At 44.9% G+C, this 27,558-nt stretch overlaps 2 protein-coding genes across 2 annotated transcripts in view; one reads left to right on the top strand and one right to left on the bottom strand.

Annotated features, from left to right (window-relative positions):
* Positions 1-16,256, bottom strand: part of dlgap1a (discs, large homolog-associated protein 1a) — a gene marked incomplete at both ends in the record, with an annotated part of 71,896 nt that extends 55,640 nt beyond the window's left edge. The window contains 2 exons of the mRNA XM_080440035.1: positions 3,118-3,332; positions 14,811-16,256. Coding sequence (XP_080296161.1) covers positions 3,118-3,332; positions 14,811-16,256 — 1,661 coding nt within the window. The remainder of the gene's footprint in view (positions 1-3,117; positions 3,333-14,810) is intronic.
* LOC308092782 (sodium- and chloride-dependent creatine transporter 1-like) lies at positions 6,475-8,429 on the top strand (the record flags this gene model as incomplete). Its single annotated transcript, XM_080438882.1, has 2 exons — positions 6,475-6,713; positions 7,247-8,429. The coding sequence occupies 2 exons, from the start codon at positions 6,475-6,477 to the stop codon at positions 8,427-8,429; spliced, it is 1,422 nt and encodes a 473-aa protein (XP_080295008.1).
* Positions 16,257-27,558: the final 11,302 nt, after the last annotated feature.

Raw genomic sequence — 27,558 nt, 5'->3', positions numbered from 1 at the left:
GGAGACGGGACTAAACTTTTCTCTCTCTATCACAATGCAGGAGGAGTCTGTGTGTGTGCGTGTGTGTGTGTGTGGATATATTATGACAGTGTGGCCAGCTTTGCCAAGAACGCGTGCGCAAACGCGGAGACAGGGGGAGAGAGACAGAGCGAGAGAGGCGAGGAGGAGAGCTACAGAGAGAGGGAGGGGGGGGGGAGACGGAGACAGACAGAAACAAGCGTGCATGTGGTCTCTAACACTGCGAGGTGGCTGTCAAGTGGATCTGCGATGCGACACAGACAGAGAGAGAGAGAGAGAGGGGTGAGAGAAAGCGGGACGTGCAGGACAGCGACACAGACAGTGTAGAGCCATTATGAAATCCATGTTAACGGAATCGCGGAAATGAACAATAAAAATGGAATTGGAATAAAACGCAAAATATTGCAGAAATGCCCCTAATCTGGGAATTAATCAAAATAATTTGTGGTAAAAAATTTTTTTAACGCGAATATTTTACAAATCCATGGAACACCACCATTTTGCATGGCCACATCCTACTTTATCTTACTTTATAAACAATAAAATCCAGGTAGAAATCGTCTTAGAAAGACGATAAAAATAACAATAGCCTACTAATACACCGGAGCCGCCATCTCACTGCGCATGCTCACTGCTCAGACCGAATTCTTTGGGTAACGCTTTTGCGTGTGACACACAACAAGTGCCGTCTGCGGAGATGAAACGTGACTTCTCTGTGCCCTGACAGCAGACCTGATTCTATGGGTAAACACATTGAAAAAAAAAACTAAACAAACGTCAATTACAAATAAAAGATTAATGTGGTGTAAAATGCCACCAAAAAAGATTCTGAAGCCTGCTGCAGTTCAACAGAAAATAGCAAGCCTATTTTCTAAACCCAAGTCAAGTACTGCTAATGATGATGACCCCTTATAACAGGAAAAACTCTGAGGTGGAGTGTTTATTATTTATATTATTATTTATTATTTCTCTTTAAAATTGAATTGAACAGTATTTCTGTGTTGCAGCACTTTAAACATTAAATGGACTATATATCTTATTAAATTGTGGACATTTATTCATTTCCACTTACCAGACACTTTTTATATATATATATATATATATATATATATATATATATATATATATATATACACATATATATATATTGAAATTCGAATGGGATTATAGAGGAGAACTGACAGCTCTACTGTGTGATGAGAATCGGTGGTAGAAGAGATATTGTGTGTTTTGGACAAACAGCAGCGTAGTGCTCATGTTCGTTGTGTGAAGCTTAATGTCACAGTGTTTGCGTTGGAGCGCCTCAGTGCGGCTGCAGAGTTCATGTGCAACCTCTTGCACCAACCTCTGTGGCTTCACAGTTTCCCGCTTTCCTTCACCGTGTCTGTGTCTGCCTGGGTGCGCGAGCCACATGTTCGCTGTTCGCCATGTGTTGTCTGCCTCAGCCCAGGGTTGCCAGGTTGCGCGACCAACAAGCAATGCACACACACAATTTGTTTGCATCTTTCCCTTTCGTTTTTTCTCCCTTTGTACTCCATTAATCTCAGAGCTAGACCACACTAGGTCTCCAGGGATCCCCAAGGGTCCGAAGGGGTCTGTGATGTTTTGCAGGGTTCAGAAGGGGTCCGCGATGTTTCGTGGGGGTCCCAAGACTCCCAGGGGATCTATGTGAGACCGAGGTGGGTCCCCACTGGGTTGCCCATGTGGGCTTTAGGTGGGTTCTACCTGGGCCCTAGGTGGGCCCCAACTAGGCAAGTCTATGTGGGACCGAGGTGGGTCCCAACTGGGACTGGGCCCTAGGTGGAACCCAACTAGGCTATTCTATGTGGGACCGAACCTTATTCGACAGACAGGGGGACAGACACACAGGGACAGAGAAAGAGAGGCGCACAGGACACTCAGCGTTGCCATGTCCTCTGATTATAAGCGAATTTGCCTTACTTTTCACCAGTGTTGCCATGTCCGAATATTATAAGCGACTTCTGCCTACTTTCACACAATACTCTCGCTCACACTGTGAGGTGGCTGTAAGTTGGATCTGCGATGCGAAGTGTACGACGCGTCACGCTAGATGTGAGGGCCGCGCAGCGGCCCGAACTTCTAGTTAACTCAAAAACAGGGAGGCAAGGACTAACTGGACACAGGTAAACTCAACAGGACAATCAACACTGGGATAGGCGGGGGTGGTAAGAGGACACAGGTGGAAACACTGGCTAATCACAGGACGGGTTAGACAAGACAGTATAGATCAGCAACAGAGGAAACCAGGAGACACTAGAAACTACAAAATAAGGTACAGGAGTGTAAAGCAAAACCTAACAAGGAAACAAGGAACGCAACATTACTTCAGAATTAAAGAAACACAACTGAAAAGTAAACGCTAACTATAACTAGGAAACAACAAATACATGAAAACAGAACACAACCACAAACGCTCTCTCACAAACACTCATTGGACTACAGCCCGGTTTCTCGATTGAGGTCTGGGGGAATCCTAGGCATCCTTGTAGAAACCAAATGGACCGTTATGGGTCTGTAACTCAGAGTTAAATTAACACTGAGCATTTTACAGTGCAGGTTCCAGACGGAACTGGGGGTCCTTGAAATTAGAAAAGGCTGAGAGTCACTGGACTACAGCACCACACACGTTGAATTATGTAGCCTATGCTGTCAAAACCAATTAGACATCTGACAAGGATCCATGTCAAGTGGAGTGCATGAGAGCAAATTAACATTCAGTCAAATTATTAACTTGCTAATGTCATTTGTTGGAGTTCGATTCTCATGACAAAGGACTCATGCTAAGGTCAAAAGTATAACCATGTAATGAAGGCAGAATGGAAAGAAAGAAAGGATGAAAGGAAACAGCAAAGCAGGAATGAAATGCACAATCAGAGAAAGGACAGGTTTGAAGGAGGAGAGGAGCATAGGAATGGAGAAAAAACTGACAAAACACGCAGTAATAAGCATCAAGTATGGAGGGTGGAAGAAAGACTAAGTAGACATAATGACAACGCAGTGAAGGTCAGGCAACACGGGAAGGGAGGGAAAGACAAGCTAAATTGAAGAAATAACGCAAGAAATGAGAAACTCTCTTACTGTAAAGTGGTCATCTCCGTCAGGGAGGGCTGTGTGGCTTTCAGGTAGCTGGCCCGCCGCTGCTGGACCTTGGGAGAGGGCTTGGGGCTGCCGTCCGAGTCCCCGCTGTCGTCGTCGGCCATGGCTTTGACGTAGCTGCCGCTCCGCATCCGCCGGCAGGGGATGTCGTCCTCCTTGCCCAGGGGAGAGAAGCCGCTCCACTCGTCCTGAGGCACCTGGTGGCCGCGCACAGGGGAGAGGGGAGCGCCGTCACACACCGGGGCCGCCGACGACTGGAGGTCGCCGGCACAATAACGACCCCAGCCGCTGCCGTCCGAGTCCCACTCACAGCCGTCCTGGCTGACTAAGCTATCCCGAAGGTACATGCAGACTAATAATAATATAAAGCACACCGAACTCACATGCAATGGAGTGATTCACAGGACGGTACACACACACACACAGACTAGACTAGAGTGCACATATTCCTCTTTCAAACGCGCAAACACACAGTTTTGCTTTGGTTGAAGTGTGTCAGCTAATTGGTATGAAAGTGCAGTGTGTGTGCGTGTGTGTGTTTGCATGGCTGCTTGTTTTCAGTTTTTAATTAACCTCTGGTATGTTAATACATCTGTTTCCCTGGTCACCTGGGTTGACTAGGGCCCAGGGCATGTTCGCTTGGTGCGTGTGCGTGTGTGTGTGTGTGCGCTAAATTACAGGAATGTGTAAGTGTGTACATGTAAAGTATAATAGGCTTCTCAGAATGAATGGGTAAGCCAGACATACTACATACAGTACACATCTATGACCTTGTGACCTCGTCACCACACTCTAGGCATATTCATAACACAAAACAGTAACTTGTTCCCTTCTGCCATATCTACTGTTAATTAGGGCCTGTTAATTACCGTGCCAGTGATCTTGTGCGATAGACACACAGATCACACAGCTCACACAATGCCTCTTAGGATTCTTTAACCCATATAAGACCGGGAACGCATCCGCGTGTCATTTTTAGATTTCTTTGGGCTATTCAAAAATAGCAGATCTACAAGCTCATAGCGCGGCAAATCTTTGGATTATATATTTTTTTAAACGAACATTTGTAAAATATTTAGTTCCAGGAACCCCCAGAAGCAAAGATTTGAGTTACAAATGTCCGCCAAAAAAAAAGGAAATAAATCAAATATTTGGACAACTTTTCATGATTTTTCAAAAATAGCAGATTTACAAGCTCATAGCGCGGCATATATATATTTTTGAATAGCCCAACGAAATCTAAAAATGACACACAGATGCGTTTCCCGGTCTTAAAGAGTTAATAGTAGCTGTGAGCAAAAAACTGTGAGTTGCTGGCTCTGTATACAAAAGCCTCATCAAAGGTTTTGCGATGTTTAAGATCTATATTTGGTATGGCAAACCCTCTGTCAATAACATAAATGAACTGCCACAGATTGTGAACATTGCTAGTAAAATCACTCGCAAGAGACAGTCGTTGTCTAACAGTTGTTTACAATGTCTCTGTTTACATTGTCTTCTAAGTGAATTTAGATAAAGTGCCATGTGGGAGGTACTATAGAATCTCCAGTGTCACAAAGAATGTTTGCATCAAATCTTTGATCCTACATTCCATCTCCTTGTTGAATTCATAAACATGGCGTTTCTTACCAATGTGAATTGCGTTTCTGGTTTCAAGGTCTGGCACTTGTTTTTATCTTTACTTAGCGTTCTTTTTTTCCAGGAAGTCCTAATGAAGTTACAGTAAAAGAATCTTTCTTCTTTCCCCTTCTTTACAGGGGAGACCTGGCCAAGATAGCATCAACATCAAAGGAAGTTTCACAATACTAAGTAATTTAAAAGATGCCAGAAAGGAAACCAAAAACATAAGAATATGAGTAGCAGACCGAAGTATGTGCAACCAATAGACACAAAGACATATCAGTGTAGAAGAATCAGGTTGTTCTGTAACGTGTTTTTCTTAGATCTGTCATAGTGGGCCCGGAGGCAAATTTCCATATAAACTATTTGTCTCTACTCCATATATGGACATGTTGGTGGTAAGTTTTCATACAGCCATTGAAGGCAGCCTGCTGGTACCCTGTGGCACCGTGCAACATCATTTGTTGGAGCACTGGTAATATTGAACCACTCTGTCACATACAACACCTTTTTCAGAAATAGCTGTAATATTCCACCTGACTAAAATACTTGAGCAGGTGGCATTTTCTTCCGCTGCAGTGGGCGTTCATGAATAACTTTCCCAACATGTGAAAAGCAATGTTCAAAGGACAAACGGAAGAGATTAAACTGAGCGGTAAAGCAAACGGTATCTCAAAATCATGCTGGTTATGTTCTGAGTATCTGCTGTCACATCAATGTCTGCCATTCAAAATTCATGAGCAACGTTTTGAGTTCTTTTTTAGTGTTTTGTTTTCGTTGTTTAGAGAGATGGTGTAGGGCTTGATGTGATTTCATTTTTTTATCCATTTCTAACTCTCTGAGGATGTACAAATACCATTTGGATTTGGTTACATTCGTACACGTTCAGAGTTAAATTAACACAGGACTTTACCGTTTAAGAACAATTTAGGAGATACAAGGGCGGCCATAGCTGAATGGTTAGAGCAGTGGTTCTCAAACTTTTTCATGTCAAAGACCCCCAAAATGATATGTATTTGGCTACGGACCCCCATCTCAAAATATTTTGTTCCAGGGACCCCCCAGAAGCAAAGATTTGAGTTACAAATGTTCGCTTTAAAATTATATATATTCAAAGGTTTGCACATATTTTCACGATTTTTCAAAAATAGCAGATCTACAAGCTCACTTAACCCCTAACTGCACCCCGAGCGATACAACCATGCCGCTGCTCACTGTTCCTAGGATGGGTAAAATGCAGAGAACAAATTTCACGTACGTGCAAATATACAGTGACAAAAAAAGACACCCGCAGGAGTGGGGACCAGTCGGTTCCACAGATAAATATTTAGAAAATATTTAGCTTAGGCTATAGATCGTCTATTTTCAAAATGATTGCCTCTTTCTTGTATTATTTGACAATTTGGCCAATGTTTGACCATTTTTTTATAGTATAGTTTGCTGTTAACTTTGCAGTAATGGTATTTTTTCATTTAATTTTCCTGTTTTTTTAAGGTATTAGAAATCCTTTAAAAAAGTCTTTAAATTATCACTTCACTGTCATCTGGGGACCCCCCGAAATCATGTGGGGACCACCCTGGGGGTCCCGACCTACATGTTGTCTGAAGTAGAGTGACAACACAGTTCCCAGTGATGTCATCACGTGATGCTGCTATTTACTGACTGAGGAGATTAAAGTGCAGTATAAAAGACAGTGAAGCAGTTGTTCAACGACAGAGAATGGAGAAACAGGGAATGGAGAAACAGGGACTGGAGAAACATGGCTTGGAGGAGGTTATGGTGACGAAGAAGACATCATCAGTGCAGGGCAACGCCGCCCCCGTGAGGCAGACGTGGACCCGACAGCTGGACTTCATCATGACCTGCAAGAGCTTCGCCGTGGGCCTGGGTAACGTGTGGCGCTTCCCCTACCTTTGCTACAAGAACGGCGGAGGAGTGTTCCTGATCCCTTACGTGCTGTTTGTGTTCCTGGCAACCTTCGGTTGCCAGGAAAGGATTTAAAGGTTTAATGACATTCACTTTTACACCACATTCAAAGTCTTTGTCCTGGTCCTTCAAAAGTGTACAAAAAGTTTTAAGTGAAAATTCCATTCCAGTGATCCATGGCAGGTGTTTTTCTTTCACATTTCTAAAGCCTTTTCAACTGCAATGAAAAAAGAAATCTTTGCCTGCGGGTGTCGCTGGTGAGGGATTTTGCCTGTCAATCATCGCCTCTGCTCCGCCCCCCCCAAAGGAAAGGATAGGGGAGGGGAGGGGCGAGGAGGAGAGTGGGCGGGATTAATCGACTGTGACCTCACTGTCGAAGGGCCAAGCTCAGATTACTTTTCAGCCTAATTATTCAGAAAACCCCAGACCACAGAAAATCCACTGAATGTTCTAAGTTCAGGTTTTTTGGGTGTAATTGAGGTCATAAAACCCCAAATAAAACATTGAAAATAAAAAAAGTGAAAATGAATGTCATGACACCTTTAAACTTTTAAATCCTTAAAAGTTTCATTTTCAAATTGAAAATCCTTCAATTTGATCAACCTTCCACCTTCACGGCAACCTTCCCTTATGTGATTCTCGTCATCTTGCTGGGCAAAGGACTCACGCTTCCCGGAGCATACGACGGCATTGTGTACTACCTCAAGCCCGACTGGTCCAAACTGGGCGAGGGGCGGGTGTGGATCGACGCTGCGACTCAGATCTTCTTCTCCTATTCCATCGGAGTTGGAGCCCTGGGCGCTCTGGGCAGCTACAACCGGTTCAACAACGACTGCTACAGAGACGCCTACGTTCTGTCCCTGATAAACAGCGGAACCAGCTTCTTGGCCGGGTTCATCGTCTTTTCTATACTGGGATTCATGGCCGCCGAACAGGGAGTGAGTATCAACGAGGTGGCCGAGTCGGGCCCGGGGCTGGCGTTCATAGCGTACCCCAAAGCCGTGACTATGATGCCCGGAGCGCCGATCTGGGCCACGTTGTTCTTCTTCATGATGCTGCTGCTGGGAGTGGGAAGCCTGTTTGCGAGCGTCGAAGGGTTCGTAACGGGGATATTGGACATGCTTCCGAGGAAATTTGACCATCGCTACCGGCGGGAGATCGGTGTGGCGCTCTATACTTTACTGTGCTTCATCATCGGCCTCCCCATGATAACACAGGGGGGTATGTATGTGTTCCAGCTATTTGACTACTATGCCGTCAGTGGAATTACGCTGCTCTGGCAAGCATCGTGGCAAAGTATAGTGGTGGCCTGGGTCTATGGAGCTGATCGCTTCATGGATGACGTCGCTCGCATGATCGGCTACAGACCACGGCTGACATGGTGTATGAAATGCTGTTTGTCCTTCTTCAGCCCCTGCATCTGTGTGGGCGTCTTCTTATTCTATCTGATTAACTACGAGCCCTTGATCTACAACAGAACGTACGTGTATCCGTGGTGGGCCGAGATGATCGGCTGGTGCCTTTCTCTGTCCTCGATGTTCTGTGTACCTGCTATCCTGCTCTACAAGCTCTGCCGCGCCGAAGGCACGTTGAAGAAGCGCTGGGTCCGTCTCACCGCTCCAGTGTGGGGTCCTCATCATCTGGAAGACATGTCTCCAGACACTGAGATGAAGTCTCTGCCGTCTCTGTCCCGGGGGAAGGAGGACAAGATAGCATTGTCTGGGCTGGACGACGAGAGTGTCGTTTAGGCCCGACTATGCAAGAGCATTGTGTTTGTGTGTGTGTGTGTGTGTGTGTACGATACTGTACTGTACTATAGCAGCAATAGCTGCTATAGTATTGGAAGAGCATTGGAAGAGTACCGTACAAATGGAGTGCCGTTCCCTTAATGAAAGAGTCAAATAAAACACAATAGAACAGGATTGCACAAAAACCCCAAAAAGTAGGAAAATCCTGCTTTCTTAAAAAAGTATTACCCATTGACCAAAGTGAAATGTGGGGGTAACAGCAGAACAGACAGTTTCAATTATGATTTAAGAATAATAATTCCCTCTCTGACTGTATAAGCTGAGAGGCAAACTGCTATTAACTAGAATAACTGCACTTGAACACCAACCATCTCAACACAATGTAATAAAGAACAATCAAAACACCATCTATAACACTATGCGGGCGATTGAGCCGTTGAGTAAATTCCACCGAGGTGTATGGAGGGAGAGGGAGAGAGAGAGAAGAAACAGCTTGCTCTCACTGATTCACCATCTCCAGATTCACCCCTTCCAGTGTACAGTAGAGACCCCTCAAGTGCATTTCTGCATGTGCGTTACTCCCCTCCTCAGGGGGCCACGGCACGTTTCCTGGCGAGGCTGGTCTGGCGTTCATATAGCCGTGACTGTGAGGCCCGTAGCCCCCATCTGGGCCGTGTTGTTCTTCATGCTGCTGCTGCTGGGAGTGGGCAGCCAGTTTGCGGGCGTAGAAGGATTCGTAGTGTAAAGGAGATTCGAAGCAGGGGCGGCCTTAATGATCTGCGCCCGTTTTTTTATTTTTATTAAAAAGGAATTGTGGACTGAAGTTGGTTTGCTTCCATAATCCATAATGATGCATTTTCGAACTAAATTAATTCGACTATTTGCACTTCCACCATGGACAGACAGCTAAAACAACTCACTCACATGATTCACTTGAGCTGAGCCCTGATTTAATCAGATCTACATCCTCTTCTTTCGTGAAATTCTTGGACGTCGGCCAGCCGGAGGCGGGCCCCGGACTGGGATGCGAGTCAAAAAATATGAACGTTTTTTTCCCCCTTTTTTTGGGGGGACCCCTGAGGTTCGGTACCTGTTTCAATTGAAACGGGTGAAACATAGCAAAGGCCGCCACTGGGACCAAATGATGTGTTATGTATTATAGATTAACTTTGACAGTAGTTGCTATCGGCCCACTGTCCTACTGTATCCTCTAATGGAAACCTGCCATCTGTTCTTGTGGAAGCTGGGTTGCAAGTCGGCTAGCCTCATGGCAGTGAATGCTAATTGGTTACCTTAGTGGGGTTTGTGTGTGAGAGCTTTTCCCACTGGGAATGAGTCAGGCTGTTTAGAAAACAGCTTAAGTTGACTATTGTTTCTAACAGAAAGTCAGTGGTACTGTACTGTGTACGTGGGCAAAGAGAGAGAGAGAGTGTGTGTGTGTGTGTGTGTGTGTGTGTGTGTGTGTGTGTGTGTGTGTGTGTGTGTGTGTGTGTGTGTGTGTGTGTGTGTGTGTGTGTGTGTGTGTGTGCGCGTGTGCGCGTGTGTGCGTGAGGCAGTGTTTGAGTGTGAGTGTGCAGGCATTCGTGCATGAGAGTATACAAGAAAGGCAGAATATAAAATATTAGATATGTTTTTGGATATTTTTCTTAGAAATAGTACATCATCAGTTCATCATTTAAATAAAATAGTAGAGTTCTAAAAGTTCCTGTCTTTCAAACTTTTATCTTACTAAAACATGAAACTATTTAATAAGTAATAATATAAATATATATATATAATTTGTTTACAATGTGACTCATTTAAACTGCCTTCAAGGTACTTATAAATGCTATAACCATCCCTCCCACATAAAATATTTACAGTCACTTAGGATCACAGCCTGTGCCACTCATATTGACTGACTACTCAAGAGACTGTTTGCTGACAACCGGAAATTAGGTTTAAATGTATTTTGAAAAGCAATTTATAAACCATGTGTCTGTTTAAGTGCTGTACTGGGGCAAAGGGCTAAAAAATGCTAAATGAAATCTCAAAATTAAATTAAAGGGAGCAATAACAATAGGGCAAGAATTACCATAATAGCTTTTGCTGAAATTATTTCAAATGTACTCCTCATTACAATCATATAGTAAGCATATTATGCTTCCAGTGGAATCTCTAGGTAACATAAACTTCATTTTCATGGTATCTAATTGATAAAAAATGCCCCCTCTGCTGCGAAAAGCAATACTGTCGCAACACACAGCATATGCAAGATTTTAGATGACTGCAAAAGTGTAGGAAGTTCATTTCAATCTGAACTCTGCATTAAGGAATCCCAAACCAATATTATTTTACTCTGATATGCCGTAGTTATCATTATAAGGCTTTTCTGCACTGTGCTGAAGTAAGCCTTTTCTGGTTGCCTTTTTCAATGTCGGCTGATTTTGAACATCAGCGAGAGGTATAGCTGTTGCACTTATGTGAAGCAGAAATTACTGTTTGCGAACGCGGAAGGCCGCGCCTCCGACCAAGTGGAGCTTACTATGTAACCCTGCTCAGGTTGTGTCTCTGTCTGTGTGTCTGTGTTCATGCTCTCATTGGCTCGTGCCCCCATGTGACTCACATGCGTGCACTGCCTGTAAGCAGCCACCCGAGTGCACCAGAGTGCAGGAATTTAGACAATGCTCTGATTACAATGCACAACAGCCTGCAACACACACACACACACACACACACACACACACACACACACACACACACACACACACACACACACACACACACACACACACACACACACACACACACACACACACACACACACACACACGTCCGTAAATACACAATATTTCCGAGCTGCGTTCGCTTCCAGCGTTCGCACGTCTTACTTGTTTATGTAGAAAAATATACTGAGGGGAAGAGAGATCGAAGGGAAAGAGAAAGATGGTGTGTGTGAGTGTGACAACAGAGCCAGTCAGAGAGAAATCCAGACACGGTGAGAAATCCTGTTGCTACTCAGCCTAAATTCAAACAATGTGAATCGTTTATCTCTAGAGAGAGAGAGGGAGAGACCAAAGGGAGCCCCACACAGTTTGACGTATATGTGTGCGTATGTCTCAGTTCGAGAGCGCGCATTTGTGTGTGTGTGTGTGTGTGTGTGTGTGTGTGTGTGTGTGTGTGTGTGTGTGTGTGTGTGTGTGTGTGTGTGTGTGTGTGTGTGACGTCAAGCAGACACAAATGAGCAGGCTGGCTATAAAAAGAGAGTGCGGGGAATACACCAGCTGCAGTAGCGAGCAACAGCAGTGCCTAGCTCACCCACACACAACAAGGCCTCACTTCCACTGCACCTCCTCAACCAACTGTACAGGGGGTCCATGTGGAGCGGCATGTATTTTAAGCAGTGTTGCCGGATTTTGCTCGAACATTTTTAACTCGAATCTTTGCTTCTGGGGGTCCCTGGAACAAAATATTTTTGCGATGGGGGTCGGCGGCCAAATACATATCATTTTGGAGGTCATTGACATGAAAAAGTTTGAGAACCACTGATAGAGCAACATAAGTTTTTCCAGAAAATATTTAGATTTAGACATTTGTAGAATCTGTCTCAGGTCTTAATGGGTTAAAGCGTTAAAAAGCTACATTTTGACAGCAAGGCTTCCTCAAACCTGAAGCCAGCCTTGCTGCTGAAATGTTGGTTTTTAATGTTCTCCTTGTCCTAAATAAATCATATCTTTGCAACAGAAGCTAAAAGTGACTCTTTTATATATATATATATATATATATATAAAACTTCTATAAAAGGATGCCGATTCCTCTAATTGCAGAAGGCCTATAGTTCAAACAACACATCAGAGTCAGTGTATGACATGTATTAAACGGAAGCATTAGAGGCATAACCACAGCCTCTGGCCAATTATCACACACACACGCGCACGCACGCACGCACGCACGCACGCACGCACGCACGCACGCACGCACGCACGCACACACACACACACACACACACACACACACACACACACACACACACACACACACACACACACACACACACACACACACACACACACACACACACACACACACACACACACACACACACACACACACACACAGATCAACCAAAGTCCGTACAAGCAGCAAAGGCTCTCATAAATTATTTTTCACTGTCTTTTAAGTTTGCACATTACACAGAAAATGTAATGACACTGTTGTTGGAGCTGGGAGGGTTTTAATTTGCACACTATTGTAATGTATAATTAGGCTCTAACATGGTAATGCAGCTCTAAGCTTAGTTCAATAAGGATGATCTCTGTCTCACGCTTTCATTGCTGTCATGATGCAGGTTGAAAGTAAACAAGAACCCAAGCAAGATTTTGGCCAAAGTTTATATTTTGAGTAAATGTACTTAGTTACTTTACACCACTGCATATGTGAAACACCAACATGGTCAATTATCTCCTTGTCCCCTGCCCACATGGTTCTTGCAAGGTTGTGGAAGAGCCAGAGCCTAATGATCCCACAGCTCAGCTTTGGTCACAGTGACATGTATTGATACACAGTGTTGAATATATGGCACCAATTACATGGTTTTAGGAACATCACGTACGGAAAACAAATCCAATAATTAGGATAATCTGAATATATACAACATTATAGATACTAGATGGACCTTTACTGATCCCGCAGGGGGATTCAATTAACCAGAGGATTATAGTAGTGCCAGCACAAATGATATTAATTCAGTCACTACTGTTAATGCTAACACCAATAAGTGCATGTTAATGTACCTAAAGTGAACACAAAGTTCTTGGTAACAATGATTTTTGTCATAAATTGTGGCCATCTCTGTTTATGTTACAAATTATTTATTCAAATAAATCTCCCTCCCACATGTACTTTGGGTAGAAAAGCACTATGTATATAGCGAGATATTATTAATCACGCACGCAAGCACGCACACGCACACACGCACACACACACACACACACGCGCGTGCGCGCGCGACAGCTAGACGGCAGCACACTGCACACGACACAAAATAACACACCAACACACAAAACAGCACAGCGAAAAACACAAGCATGCAACGTGACACGGCGAAATGCAACAAAACACAGCACAGCAAAACACAACACAATACAGTGTAGGCCTACAATGCAACAAAACCCAGCACGGCAAAACACAACACAATACAGTGTACAATGCAACAATACAACTTGACAACAGTACACAAACACTACGGCACAGTGAAGAATTAGAGGAGGAAAAACGTGAAGGAAAAACCCAGGAAGGGAATAATACTACCAAATGAAAGGTGAGGTTCTACAGGAGACGAGAAAGGATGTCATTCCTCTATGATCTCACAGTGTTTCACAGAGAGTAAGGCTTTCTACTGGATCTGCACTTACTTCTCTCTTCAACTCATAAAGGAAGGAGGAAGAGGAGGAGGGGGAGGAGGAGGAGGAGGCACTCCAAACCAAGGGGTGAGGGGGTGTTAGAGGGGAGGTGGGATAGGAGGAGGTTATAGGTGCCAAACAGCGTGCAGGTGAGTTGGGTAGAGGTGGACGTGAAGGCAGAGAGGAGACTGCAAGAGGAGGTGTTTGTTTGGAGGCTGGGGGGATATTAAAGGAATAGTTCACCCCCAAAATGTTTTTTTTTCCTATCGATTACACACCCCATGGAGACTTGAATTTATGGAGATTTTTTTTTTGTTGCATTAGGAATGCGATAAAGACAAAAAAATATCCATGAATTAAAGGTAGGGTAAGTGATTTGCATTGGTTAAAATAAGTGTTAAATAGCTCTATATTCTGATAGTACTCATTGCTATTGAGTGTTTGTTCAGTAACAGGAGTCTCCTTGTCTCTCCACCTCTTTATTAAACAGAAAATGCATTTTTGTTTCAGTTTCAGTTTCATTTCCAATTTTATCCAACCAGGGCAGAGAACTCAATCAGGATATAGATTAAACAAGTGAAATTGGAAGGGATGACACTAAGAAAAGAGCAGACAAAATTGGAACTGGAACACAACAATTCAGCTTAAAAATTGGTACTTTCTCCTGATTGGCTGAGATTTTGACACCTACCGGAAAATGTATTTTCTGTTTATTAAAGAGCTGGAGAGACAGGGAGACATCTGTTACTGAAAAAACACTCTATAGCAATGATTACTATCAGAATATAGTGTTTTAACCTTTTAACAAAATACTTTTTGTTTTAACCAAAAAATATCACTTACCCTACCTTTAAGTCTCCATGGGGTGACTAATCGATAGAAAAAAAAGTCATTTTGGGGTGAACTATCCCTTTAAGAGTGATGAAAGAAGTGGAGAAAGAGGTGGTGAGTGAGGGAGAAGGGGGGGGGGGGCGGGGGGCGAAGGAGGTATATCATTTACCTGCAGGAAATGGCATGTGCGCTCCTGCTGCTGACTGGCCTTAGATTTGACTAGCGCTCTATCTAGGTTTAGGTTACCGCATCCTGCACCGGCGCGCGGCTCGCCGTCGTGGTTGTAGAGCTCTCGGGCCCTGCTCACCGTTAGGCTTGAAGACCACGCCCCTTTCTTCACCAGGGGCCCATCGGCCGCCCCCAGCGGGAGCAAGGAACCGCCTCCTCCTCCTCCTCCTCCTCCGTTATTGCTGTTGCCGCCAACGGGCATGCCCGCCGACGACACGGCGTACTTCATGTCGTTGCTGCTCCTGGACCCCTTGAGCGCCGGGTGGTGGTGATGGGCGGGGTGGGGGTGGTGTTGTTGTTGGTGGTGGTGATGGGGGTGGCTGTGTGTGTGCGTGTGGGCGTGCGCGTGCTCGTTGAGGGTCCCGTACGGGTCCCCCATGAAGTACTGCTGCGACTGGGACGGCGGGAGGCCCGGCAGGGGCGTCTGGGGGAACCTGTCGGGGTTGCCGGCGCCGTGGTGGTGGCGCCCCACGGTCATGGAGATGGGCGAGGGGGAGAGGGAGGGCGAGGGGGACGAGGGGGAGTGGTGGAGGTGGGGGTGGTAGAGGCACAGCTCGCGCTCCAGCTTGTCGTCCGAACTCCAGTAGCCGGAGCCCGGCGCCGAGGCCGAGCCGTGCAGCAGCTGGTGGGGGTGGTGGTGGTGTTGCTGGTGGTGGTGGTGGCTGCGGTGTTTGGGCTCCGCCGAGCGGCATCGCTCGCGGCTCTTGCTGCGCTTCCGGTGGCGCATCCCCCCCGCCGGCGGGGCCTCCCCCTCCGGGCTGGTCCGGGACCCTCCGCCGCCCCCGTTCACGCTGCCGTTGCTGCTGGCCTTGGAGGGGGGCGCGTGGTGCGGCCCCTCCAGCGAGTGCGACTTGGTGAAGAGCTTCTGGACCGAGTGGACGAGGTGGCGTATCCTGCCGGGGCTGTCGTTGTTGCTGTTGTTGGCCGTGCCCGTCATGACCGTCATGCCCCCCGACCCCCCGACGTGCGCCAGCGCGCTGCGCTTGTACTGCAGCGTGTGGTAGCCGTCGCGCGTGAACAGCGACTGCGGCTCGAACGGGTCGGAGAAGTTGGACGGCACGCAGGTGGGCGTCTTGCCGCCGTTGTAAGGCACCAGCGCCATGCAGTCCTCCTTTGACTCGGCGTGGTGGGAGGCCGAGGACGTGGAGTGGCACCTCCGGGGGAAGGTCCCGTAGGGGACCACGCTGCTGCTCTCCGAGGCGTACGGGCCGCGCTGGGCGTTGTAGTAGGACACCTCGGCCGGGTGGGGCATGGGGACCGGCACGGGGATGTCCATCTGGCTGATCAGATATGGCTTGCGTTCCATGTGGTGGTGGCCCAGGGGGTTGTAGGACGGGTCGTAGGAGACCACGTGGTGGTGACTCCGGCTACTGGACAGCCCTTTCATGGTTGAAGCAAGGAGGGCCGCAGATGGAGAGAGAGAGGGATGGATGGATGGAAGTATAGGGAGGGGACGCGAGGAGAGATGCCAGGCAGACCCCCGGTGGTCTGAGAGAGGTGCTGCAGAGGACTGTCCCTGAGAGGAGTACCGCAGAGTCTGAGGAAGACAAGGAGGAAGATGACATGATTAATTGAGCAGAGGTTTTAACCACTTAAACCCTTTATATATACTTTGTAGACCGAGGACCGAAGTATACTCGTCCCCCACCCCTTTTTTCCCTCTACAGTAAATGTCTGTGCCAAAAATAGCTGATCTATAAGATTACAGCGCCTTTCCATACAGTAGTAGTTTTTAATCACTTAAAAACCCTAACTTCCTTGACCCGGGGTCCCCCAGGGCTCTACACTTGGTCCCCTCCCTTTTCCCTCTACACCAAAATGATGTCTTCTTTCATATCTGGTGCTTGTAGATCGTCTATTTTCTGCAAATGTTTGCCTATTTTCACAGAATGTTCGTCTGTCTGTCTGTCTGTCAAGTTCACACATTTTTTAAACTCCCTAAAAAAAAAGGGGTCCCTGGAACAACATAATTACACAACAAATACATATCATTTTGGGGGGTCCTTGACATGGAAACGTTGGAGCACCACTGATATGCAGTAGCAACATACTTTTAGGATTTAAAAAACATTTTTAGATATGTATTTGGCCACGGACCCCCATCTCAAAATGTCTTGTTCCAGGGACCCCCTCCCCCCCCCCAGAAGCAAAGATCTGAGTTACAAACGTTCGCTTTAAAAAAATATATATATTCAAGGATGTGCACATATTTTCAAGATTCTTCAAAAATAGCAGATCTACAAGCTCTTAGCGCGGCAATCGGTGCCGCGCTATGAGCTTGTAGATCTGCTTTTTTTGAATAGCCAAAGTCTGTCTGTCTGTCTGTCTGTCTGTCTGTCTGTCTGTCTGTCTGTCCACATGGATGTTCAGAGAAACGAATTATCAAAACATCTTAGACCCGTGTCATCTTTTGCACAAAACAGTGATACCGGTACAGTACTGAACAAACACCGTCAGCCATGTGACGGGCGGCCAAGGCGTAACGGTCTGGGCGCTCTCTCTAAGATCATCAATGATGAATGCTTTGTGTATAGCAGCAGCAGCACATTAGAACATCTGCACATCTCTGAGTCGTTCCACGTCCCTTATAGCGCTGTGTTCCCAGCATCCCTAAAGGCAGCTGGTACAGGCTCCGCCAGAGACACTTTGATCTAGATTGGAGCTATACTGTTTCCATGAATACAACCGCCCACACACACTCGCTCTCACATAATGCATGCATGTACACCAGTGGTGTAAAGTAACTAGGTGCATCTACTCAAGTACTGTACTTGAGTACAATTTTGAGGTACTTTTACTTTACTGGAGTATTTCCAATTGTCTATAATTTTACTTCTACTCCACTACATCTCAGAGGCAAATATTGTACTTTTACTCCACCACAATTATTTGAAACTCTAGTTACTAGTTACTTTGCAGATATTAATTATTACATTATAAAACATACATTAACCACTTTCGCTCTGTTTTATACCTCGGCTATTTGAAAATAGCCGATCTACAAGCTCACAATGTGTTGCGTTGTGAGCTTGTAGATCTGCTATTGTACTTTTATTCAAGTACATTTGGAATTCCGGACTTGTACTTGTACTTCTACATTGCAGTATTGATACTTTTACTTAAAGTAATACTAGGTAACGTTTTCAACAAAACTAAAGTTAAATTGTATATCTTTTGTGAGTGGCAAAAGTTTCACAACACCCACTCCATGAATTTCACCCCCGGAAGCCTTTTATTTATATATTTTGTATTGAACGCTGTCGGGGGGGACTTTCCCGGGAAAATGACGTCATCTGGCCAGAAAACTGAACTACCGCAACGGTTTCCTGTTTGGCCAGGAACTACCGCGCTAATAACAAAAAGGAACCTCACGCTGATTTTAAGAGAATGTAGGATTGGAAGATCGAAAAAGAACAGAAAAAGAAAGCACAGCTCATGGTAACTAATGCTCCACTGGCTAAGAGAAACGATCCGCAGATAGTATAAAACAATTAAAAGATCGCTTTTTGAAAAGCTTCCGGCTTCCGGTGAAAACAAATGGAATTCTGGGTAATCGAGGACTACGGAAATTGTATGCAGTGACGGTAGTGACCAGCAGAGGTTGCTAAAAATCGTTATTTGTGAATCTGCATTGTACAACTTTAAGTAAAACATTTGAGTACTTTTCCCACCACTGATGTACGCACATGCGCACAAGAGCACACATTCTGCTATTCTTGTGAAAGTGTAAATGTGTTATACCGTTTCCACATGGGTATATTGCCTTTTATGACAGACGATCCATCAAGTTCACATACTATCTACAAAGTACACCAGAGAGAGAGACATGAGCCAAGGAGACCGCACTGAATTCAGCAAATCTTTGGATATATATATATTTTTAAAGCGAACATTTTTAACTCAAATCTTTGCTTCTAGGCGGTCCCTGGCACAAAATATTTTGAGATGGGGTCGCGGCCAAATACATCCTTGACATGAAAAAGTTTGAGAACCACTGACATAGAAACGTAAGTTTTTCACAAAACAGTTAGGATTCAGAAGACATTTTTTAAGAATCGGCCTCAGGTTTTAACGGGTTAAGTCGTTGTGTCTCTCACAATGCACGGTCACGTGCGCCAGGAAGCAGCTTGCCTGCGACAGGAAAAAGGCGGGTCTCCACAGGAGATGATGAGAATGAGCGCCCAACCGTATCATTACTGAGCCTTTATTGGCCGGCTGTGTGTCATTACGAGCCTATTATTGGCTGCTGAGGTCCTCTAATGGCTCAGGGGGGTGGTAGCTTTTGCACCCTGAGGCATTTAGTGCCACAGGGGTCCCAGCTTGTGCTCACTACCACGTGCAGGGCTGCGGTCAATGCCTTTTTCAATGGAGGAATTTCACGAAGGCCCCAGCATTCAAAACAGGAAACTGTCCCTGGAAATTGACCCGTTACGCCAAGGGTGCCCAAAAGGTAGATCGAGATGTACCAGTAGATCACAAAGGCTGTGCAGGCAGACCACATGACCTGCCCCTAAAAAAATATAATTAAAATATTTAAAAAATCACAAACTCCTCCTTTATTTGGCATCTGCCATTTGGATTAACCCATTAATACCTGAGATGCGATTCTACAAATGTTCTAAATCCTAACACTTTTCTGAAACCCTTACGTTGCTATAATATCAGTGGTGCTCAAACTTTCTTCATGTCAAGAACCCCCAAAATTATATGTATTTGGCCGCGGACCCCCGTCTGAAAATATTTTGTTCCAGGGACCCCCCAGAAGCAAAGATTTGAGTAAAAGCAAGCAAAAGTTTGCTTTAAAAAAACATGTTCAAAGATTTGCACAAATTTTCACGGTTTTCCGAAAATAGCAGATCTACAAGCTCGTGTCGCGGTACTCGGTGCCACGCTACCTTGCCTTGAATGGTTTCCTCCACTGTGTGAATGTGTGTGTGAATGGGTGAATGTGAAGTACCTTGTAAAGCACTTTGGAGAAAAGCGCTATATAAATGCAGTCCATTTACCATTCCATTTGAACCCATTCAATCCAGGGAACGCATCAACAAATGTCTTCTAAATCCTAACAACTAACCGTATGTTGCTATGATATCAGTGGTTCTCAAACCTTTTCATGTCAAGGACCCCCGTCTCAAAACATTGTGTTCCAGGGACCCCCCAGAAGCAAAGCATTGAGTTACAAATGTTCATGCTTTTTCAAAAATAGCAGATCTACAAGCTCATAACGCGGCACTCGGTGCCGCGCTATGAGCTTGTAGATCTGCTATTTTTGAATAGCCCAAAGTATAAAATAATGGCTATAGCTAACATCTAAAATGACACAGATGCGTACCCGGATTGAAGGGGTTAATGAACACTGGGTTTTTCTGTGTAGGGTGGATGTCATTACTGTGAATCCAGAACACAACACTGAAGTCTATACGAACAAAAACAATCATATTTAATTTAACCAGTATGGCTATTTATACTTTTTTACTATAAAGGGCCAATCCACAGAAAGCATTTTTTTTAAAGCAAGGGAATATCAAGGGGATATCATTGTCAGTAAAAGGGCATGATGAAGAGGATTAAGCGCCTACACAGAGATATATATATATACACATACATTATGTACGTAGAAACACATTGACATACAGTATATGCACGTACACAATACACACATACTGTACATGTATACAACATACTGTACACCTTTTAGTTCTCTCTCTCTTTAAACACAATCTCCTGTCCAGACACACACGCATGTTTTCACTTAAACACACATGCAGTGGTGGAAAATGTACTTTTTTTTACTTAAGTAAAAGTGTCAATACCACAATCTAGAAATACTCAGTTACAAGTAAAAGTCTGGCATTTAAAATGTACGCAAACACGCAAATGTATGCAAAATGTATACAAATCTTTTGAAAATAGCCAGAGCTTGTAGATCTGGAATGAAAAAAAAAGTAAATGAAAAAAAAATAAAGTATACAGTCTGGCTAAAGTGGTTAATGCATGTTTTGTAATAATAATCCAAATATACAAAGTAAATAGTAACTAAAGTTTTCAAATACCCCGGTAATGGTATGTAAAAGTATAATATTTGCCTCTGAGATGTAGTGGAGTAGAAGTAAAAGTATTGAAAAATGGAAATACTCAAAATCGTACTTAAGTACAGTACTCGAGTACATGTACTTACTTTCCACCACTGCACGCACACGCGCACACGCACGTGCACACGCACACGCACGCGCACACGCACGCACACGCACCCCTCAGGGTCTGGTTGGGTGCATGGATTCTACTCTCCCTATAAAATACACACTTTATGCTATGGTATAGTATGTATAACATACATCCTCAACACCCACACTCTTAAGACATGCATAATTATTTTCTTGCATATACATACGTCACAAGGAAGCATATACACCACACATGAATAAGGGTCCCGTCAGAGCTAGGACAGGTCCTTTCTGTGTCCTGTTCAAATGATGATTTACAAAAGCACACAAGGCACTATGAATTTACCCCCCCCCCCCCCCCCCAGATTTTAGTGTGTTGCTATGGATAATTCTGAAAGATATTAGTAAAGTTTTGTTAAAAGAGACCTCATTGGTGTTTTTGATACCTCAAATTCCATAATTCTAAGAACTCATCTAATATCAAGGATCTTTCCTTCCACAATGGATAAGATAAGTGCAATGTACTGTAGATACACTGGAAAGATAGTTTCAGCATATTGCAATACTCAATTCCCAAATTGTGCGGTAACCCATTAAAACTAGCGATGAGCTCGTAGAGCTTGTAGATCTGCTATTTTAGAGAAATCTTGAAAATGTGTGAAAATAAATATATCTATTATATCTATTTTTAACAACACATTGAGTGCCAAAAACGGTTGTAACCGTTTTTGATTAAAAAAAAATCCTTCACAGCACCAGGATATATCATTTTTCAAAGATTTAGACTCCAATCCACTTCCTGGTTAACTTACGACTTCAAAAGCCTGTATCTCGGCTCCTGTGTACTTTTCTTTTTTACTATGTATTTTTGACTATTTTCAACTGGCTGCAACTATGGAACGGATTACCGAATGTTTTTAATTTTTTCCCCCCGATTGTACGAGACCCCTGTGTGTGTAATGAGGGGATCACCGTGAGGACGGTGATCACTGAAAATATTTTGTGACTACTTGAAAAAGGTAAAAAAATGGTTAAAAACAGCCAGGACACTACATCTTTTTTTTAAAAACCTCTGGCACTCAATGTGTTAAAGCGAACATTTTTAACTCAAATCTTTGCCTCTGGGGGTCCCTGGAACAAAAAAATGTAGATGGGGGTCGGCGGCCAAATACATATCATTTTGGGGGTCCTTGACATGAAAAAGGTTTGAGCACCACTGATATAGCAACATACGTTTTTCAGAAAACCGTCAGGATATAGAAGACATTTTTAGAATCGGCCCCAGGTCTTAATGGGTTAAGATATTTCACCGAACCAGCAGACCAGTCGTTCATTTCGTCACTGTACATACAGTAGATATTGTAAGAGCTCTGCAGGAATTGCCCTCATACTGACCTTATGTAATACAAGAAAAATTATTTTACATCTCAAGTCTGGACTGGGAAACCGCTCCAGAGAACACACTGCTACATAGGCAGTTTTCATTCCAAAGGAACAGCCAAGCAATAACCCACTGTGTGCGTGTGTGTGTGTGTGTGTGTGTGTGTGTGTGTGTGTGTGTGTGTGTGTGTGTGTGTGTGTGTGTGTGTGTGTGTGTGTGTGTGTGTGTGTGTGTGTGTGTGTGTGTGTGTGTGCGCGCGTGCGTGTGCCACTATACAGTAGGATTTGTGCGTAAATATTGTGAATGTTTTTCTATGCATGCGTGTGTGTGTGTGTGTGTGTGTGTGTGTGTGTGTGTGTGTGTGAAACCTTGAGCACCAAGACGCATTTGTGTGTGTGTGTGTGTGTGTGTGTGTGTGTGTGTGTGTGTGTGTGTGTGTGTGAGCATGTGCGTGCGTGCGTGCGTATTCGCTGACCTACTTGGCTTGTCCCATGGCTACTTAACACAACCTGACAGCTCCACCGGTAAGAGAGCTGCTAACAAGCTATGTGCTACAGTAACTCCCTGTGAGATGTCACACAAACACGCACGCACGCACGCACGTGTGCACGCACATACTGTAGGCACGCACGTGTGCACGCACTGTAAGTAAATGACCCTTGCCAACGTTATTTTTAAAAGTAGGATAGCTCACATTTGCTACACTGGCTCTGGTGAAAAAAGTGTGTACTTCGCTTACCTGAGTAAAACATTTCTTAAAACATATGGAGACCTCGCCATATATGAACCATGGTCAACCTGGCCTGCATGATAACCCTGGATTCTACTGGGAGCCAGTTGAGCTCTCTAAACTGGTTCCTATATGGGCTCTAGGGCCCAACCCTATGACCCTGATCAGTCTGTTCTGAACCAATCTGGGAACCCATCGGCAAAAATAGGGAAATGTTCTTTTTTTTCTTTGATTCCCTGTGTAGAGACCGGATGTCGGCCCTCCTCTTCCGGTGGTGCATGCTCCTTTGTTTTCATTCCTAATAACAACAACTCTACACGTTGTAATGGGAGTTGCCGACAGATTCAGCTGTAGAGCTCTGAATCTGTCTCGAGAGATTAGCTCTGAACTGACTGTAGCTTGGTTTTGAGGGGTTTGTTTAGGCCCTCGAACCAAGATGTACATGCTAAATCAAAGAAATCAGTTCTTACTAGCCTCATCTAGCGATGGTCATGTCGGTCGGCCAAAATGTCAACTTTGCACACGGAATATCTCTTAATCTAGGAAGATTGCATGGATCAAGGCCTCAAGTAGTTGCTAGTATGGGCTTTTAGACCAGGGTGATATATTGGGGCAGGCGTATTGGCATGAGGTGTACAACGGAGGCTAATGGACAATTTCCAGAGACAAAGTGGCGTAGTTTTGCTTGCCTACATGTGTCTGGTATTTGGGGTATTCGATCGCCACGTGCTGGTGTGGAAGGAGAGGTACAGTATGGGTGTGTCATTTCTAAATGCATGATCTAGCCTAAATAGTCTTTGCTAATAAATCAATTTGCCCAAATTTTTCCAGATCAATATTTACTGTTCAGATGTTTTTCCTTGCTCTCCATGTGCCCTTTACACCTGTAAACCAACCTGTGATGTGACAATAAAGTCTTGATGATTGTTTCTAAGGTTACGATCAAGCTGCTAGAATCTCATACTCAATACTGTAAAAAAACGTAGTCAATGAAAGCAATTACTATTCTTGTAGGCTAAATACAGAACAGTTGATTTAACCAATTAAAACCAGAAAAGCATGTGTGTCATTTTAGATTTTAGCTACATACAGTATATATAGCACATTGTTTGGCTATTCAAAAATAGCAGATGTACAAGCTCGCAAGTGACGCGCTGTGAGCTTGTATATCTGCTATTTTTGAATAGCCAACACTATAATCTAAAATGACACAGGTGCTTTCCCGGTTCTAATGGGTTGTTTAAAGCAGTACTGTACAGGAGCACACTCTAATATCCATCCTTGAATACAGATAAAAAGTCATACAGAAGAGATAGAATGAGCAGAGAGAAAGAGAGAGATGACAGTAATGTCCACTGTACACACAGTAAAATCACTCTCTGACACTGAGGGTGTTGCATAATAGTTTACAGTTAGTTTTCAAAGGTTTTGTGTCTTTGGATTAAATGCACTTGACTTCGGCGCTTCTCAGAAGTGACACACAATACAAACATTTCACATAGAATACCATAACAACAGAGTACCCTCGGAAACAGCTCACTTCTGTCCAGGTCTCTTTCTCTCTCTAGTCCTTGGGCCAAACCCCAAAATCTCACATATCGGTACCACCTGGGATGGCAAATAAAAATTCTAGTTTTATTCCTATACATCCCTAGATATTATTTTTGTATGATAGACCTTCCTGAGGCCCAGCTAAATTGGGGTTATCAGCTGCTAAAGTTACCACCCCCCATTGAAAAATGGCATTTTAGACACATGTGCATATCTTGGTATTGGCTCACGTTCAGGACATAATACAATGTTTTATATTTTATGTTTGGTATCATTTTTAAGGGGACACTGAGCTTTCATTCAAGCCCTTTGGTGACTATGTATGATAAGTACAGTGGTCACTGGAGCTCTTCAAACCTTTAATAACCTTTTTTTTCTCACAATTTCCGCCTAAACCATATATTTTCTTTTAGTTCTGTGGCATCAAGAAACATCAGAGACACAAAACACAACAACTGGAATACTGACATGACCCTAAGGATTCAGGAAATGTATAATTTACCCATAGTATTTCATTCTGAGGTGGTCATTTTCAGCCTTATCTTAAACAAGCACTTTTTATGAGAAATAGACCGGTCAATAGGCATTTAAGAAAGAGTACCACTAAACCTCCCTAAACATTGATACAAAAGGGTTTTCAATTGATTCTGGTACCTTTAGGCATGCTTGAGAACATCCCAAATATCCAGGAAAATATACTTAGCAGAAAGGCATCATTTTCAAGATGGCATCCAAGATGGTTGCCAGGAGCTTAAAATGTCTATATCTCAATTACCATTCAACCTAGAAAGTTGGTTTTGGTGTCGTAACCCTAGGTTTTGGATATCATCGCCCCCTGGCGATCACACAGAGCACACACTGAACTCCTGAATTCCAATTCCTATTGGATAGGGTCGTGTGACGCAAAACACTGGCGACCGGTGGGGGTATAAATACCATTGCGTCACATGGACTCGCCCTCTGAAACCTTCCACTCTGCACGCCACACTGCGCACAGAGGGGGTTAAAAACGTAAGTACCTTACTTACGCTATTAATAAAACCTGGGTTACATACGTAACCTAGGGTTATTATAGCATAGCTTCGTAAGGTACTTACTATGGGACACATAAACGTCCCCCGGGGGAGCCCATGTTTAACCAACCCTACCCAAATGCTTGCCCAAGGCCTCAGGTCCTGCCCTCGGCAGGACCATGGCCCCCAGGCAACCCAGACCCTGTGGGTCAGGAAGCAAAAGGATTTATGGTAAGACCTTGACAGACATAAGTCCTGTCCCTAGTCACCAGCCCAGACAGACCCTGGTCTGACCGGCTCGTGACAGAGAAACCAAGGCCTCCTCCTCCCGGACCCTGCCTAGCAGGTCCAGAGAGGGCTTGAGGGGCCAGCCAGGCAGAGAGAGAGAACATGCCCCCAGGCATGTCTTGCATTCCCTGGCCTGATCCGGCTGCTGCCCACAAGTAGGAAGAAACCACATGCCCTTAGGCATGTGTTCACCTAGCTTGAGCCAGCTCCTAAAACCAGCGAGTGCTTGCCCACCGACTGGCCATCGAACCCATCGTGGCAGGCGGTGATGGCAGCCAGGTACACCTTGATGGTGGAGAAAGCCAAATCATGATCCAATCTGTCCTGCAGGTAGATCAGAATGCTTCTCACAGGGGCCTGAAAAGCCACCACCGGAGGTGATTGCTCCAGGCACCAGGTCTCAAACATATTCCACCTAACGTCGTACTGACGTCTGGTAGAATCTGCCCTAGCCCCCTGTATAGTGGCCACCACTGCAGGGGGCAGGCCTTGCGAGTTTAGACTCGACCTTTCACGGGGTAAACCCACAGATCCAGAGCCTGGGGGTTCTCGTGCCAAACCTCGTCCCCGCCTTGCCTCAGAAGGTCTCTGAGCAGGGGGAGAGGCCACAGCTCGTCGTAGAGGAGGGGAAAGATCTCCGTCCTCCACGTGCCCCATGCTGGTGCTACCAGCAGAACCATCCCACCCCGGGTCCTGATCCTCTCCAACGTTGGACGGATCAGACCCAGGGGTGGAAAGGCAAAAAGTAGACCGCTCGGCCACTCGAGCTCTGGGAGGAGTCCCACAACCCCCGGGCTGAGTAGCCTTCGTGGACAGCCCCCCAACCTGAGAGGCTGGCGTCCGTGGTTATCACCTTCCAGGACACTACAGCGCCTATCTTGACCCCTTCGGACAAGAAGGTCGCCTGTGTCCACGGTTGGAGTGACAAAACACAGCGTGGTGACACTACCACTTTCCGAGAGCCCATGGAGTGCGGTATCCTCAGAGACCACATCCATCTCTGGAAAGGTCTCATGTAGAATCTGCCCAGCTGGATCAGGTGTATGGCCGAGGCCATGAGACCCGCAGCTTGCATGCATGTCCTGTACGTGACTTTGCGCCCTAGGCGCATGGAGCGCACACATGCCAAGAAGCTCGTTATCCTGTCCTGGGACAGGCGCGCCATCATCGTGGTGGAATCCAAGGATATCCCCACGAAGGTGGCTTGTTGGGATGGAATCAAAACGCTCTTCTAATCTGCCATTTCAAAACGGAATCAAACGGAATCAAAACGCTCTCTAATCTGCCATTTCTGGGCAAGGTCTTAGAAAAAAATATCTTTCATCAACTGGATGTGTTCCTACAGAACAATAAGGTTCATAACAAATTCCAATCTGGCTTCAGGAAAGGTCATAGCACAGAAACAGCACTTGTAAAAGTAATTAATGATCTTAGGGTGTCCGCTGACGACAAAAATGTATCTGTTCTCCTACTCCTTGACTTAACCGCTGCTTTTGATACGATTGATCACACAATTCTACTACAACGTTTGGAGTACTGGATTGGTTTGTCAGGCACAGCCT

The sequence above is a fragment of the Gymnoscopelus braueri genome (genome assembly GCF_963280865.1).
Source record: "Gymnoscopelus braueri genome assembly, chromosome: 10".
NCBI lineage: Eukaryota > Metazoa > Chordata > Actinopteri > Myctophiformes > Myctophidae > Gymnoscopelus > Gymnoscopelus braueri.
Note: the sequence above shows the minus strand (reverse complement) of the source record. Positions and strands in the feature narration are given on the sequence as shown.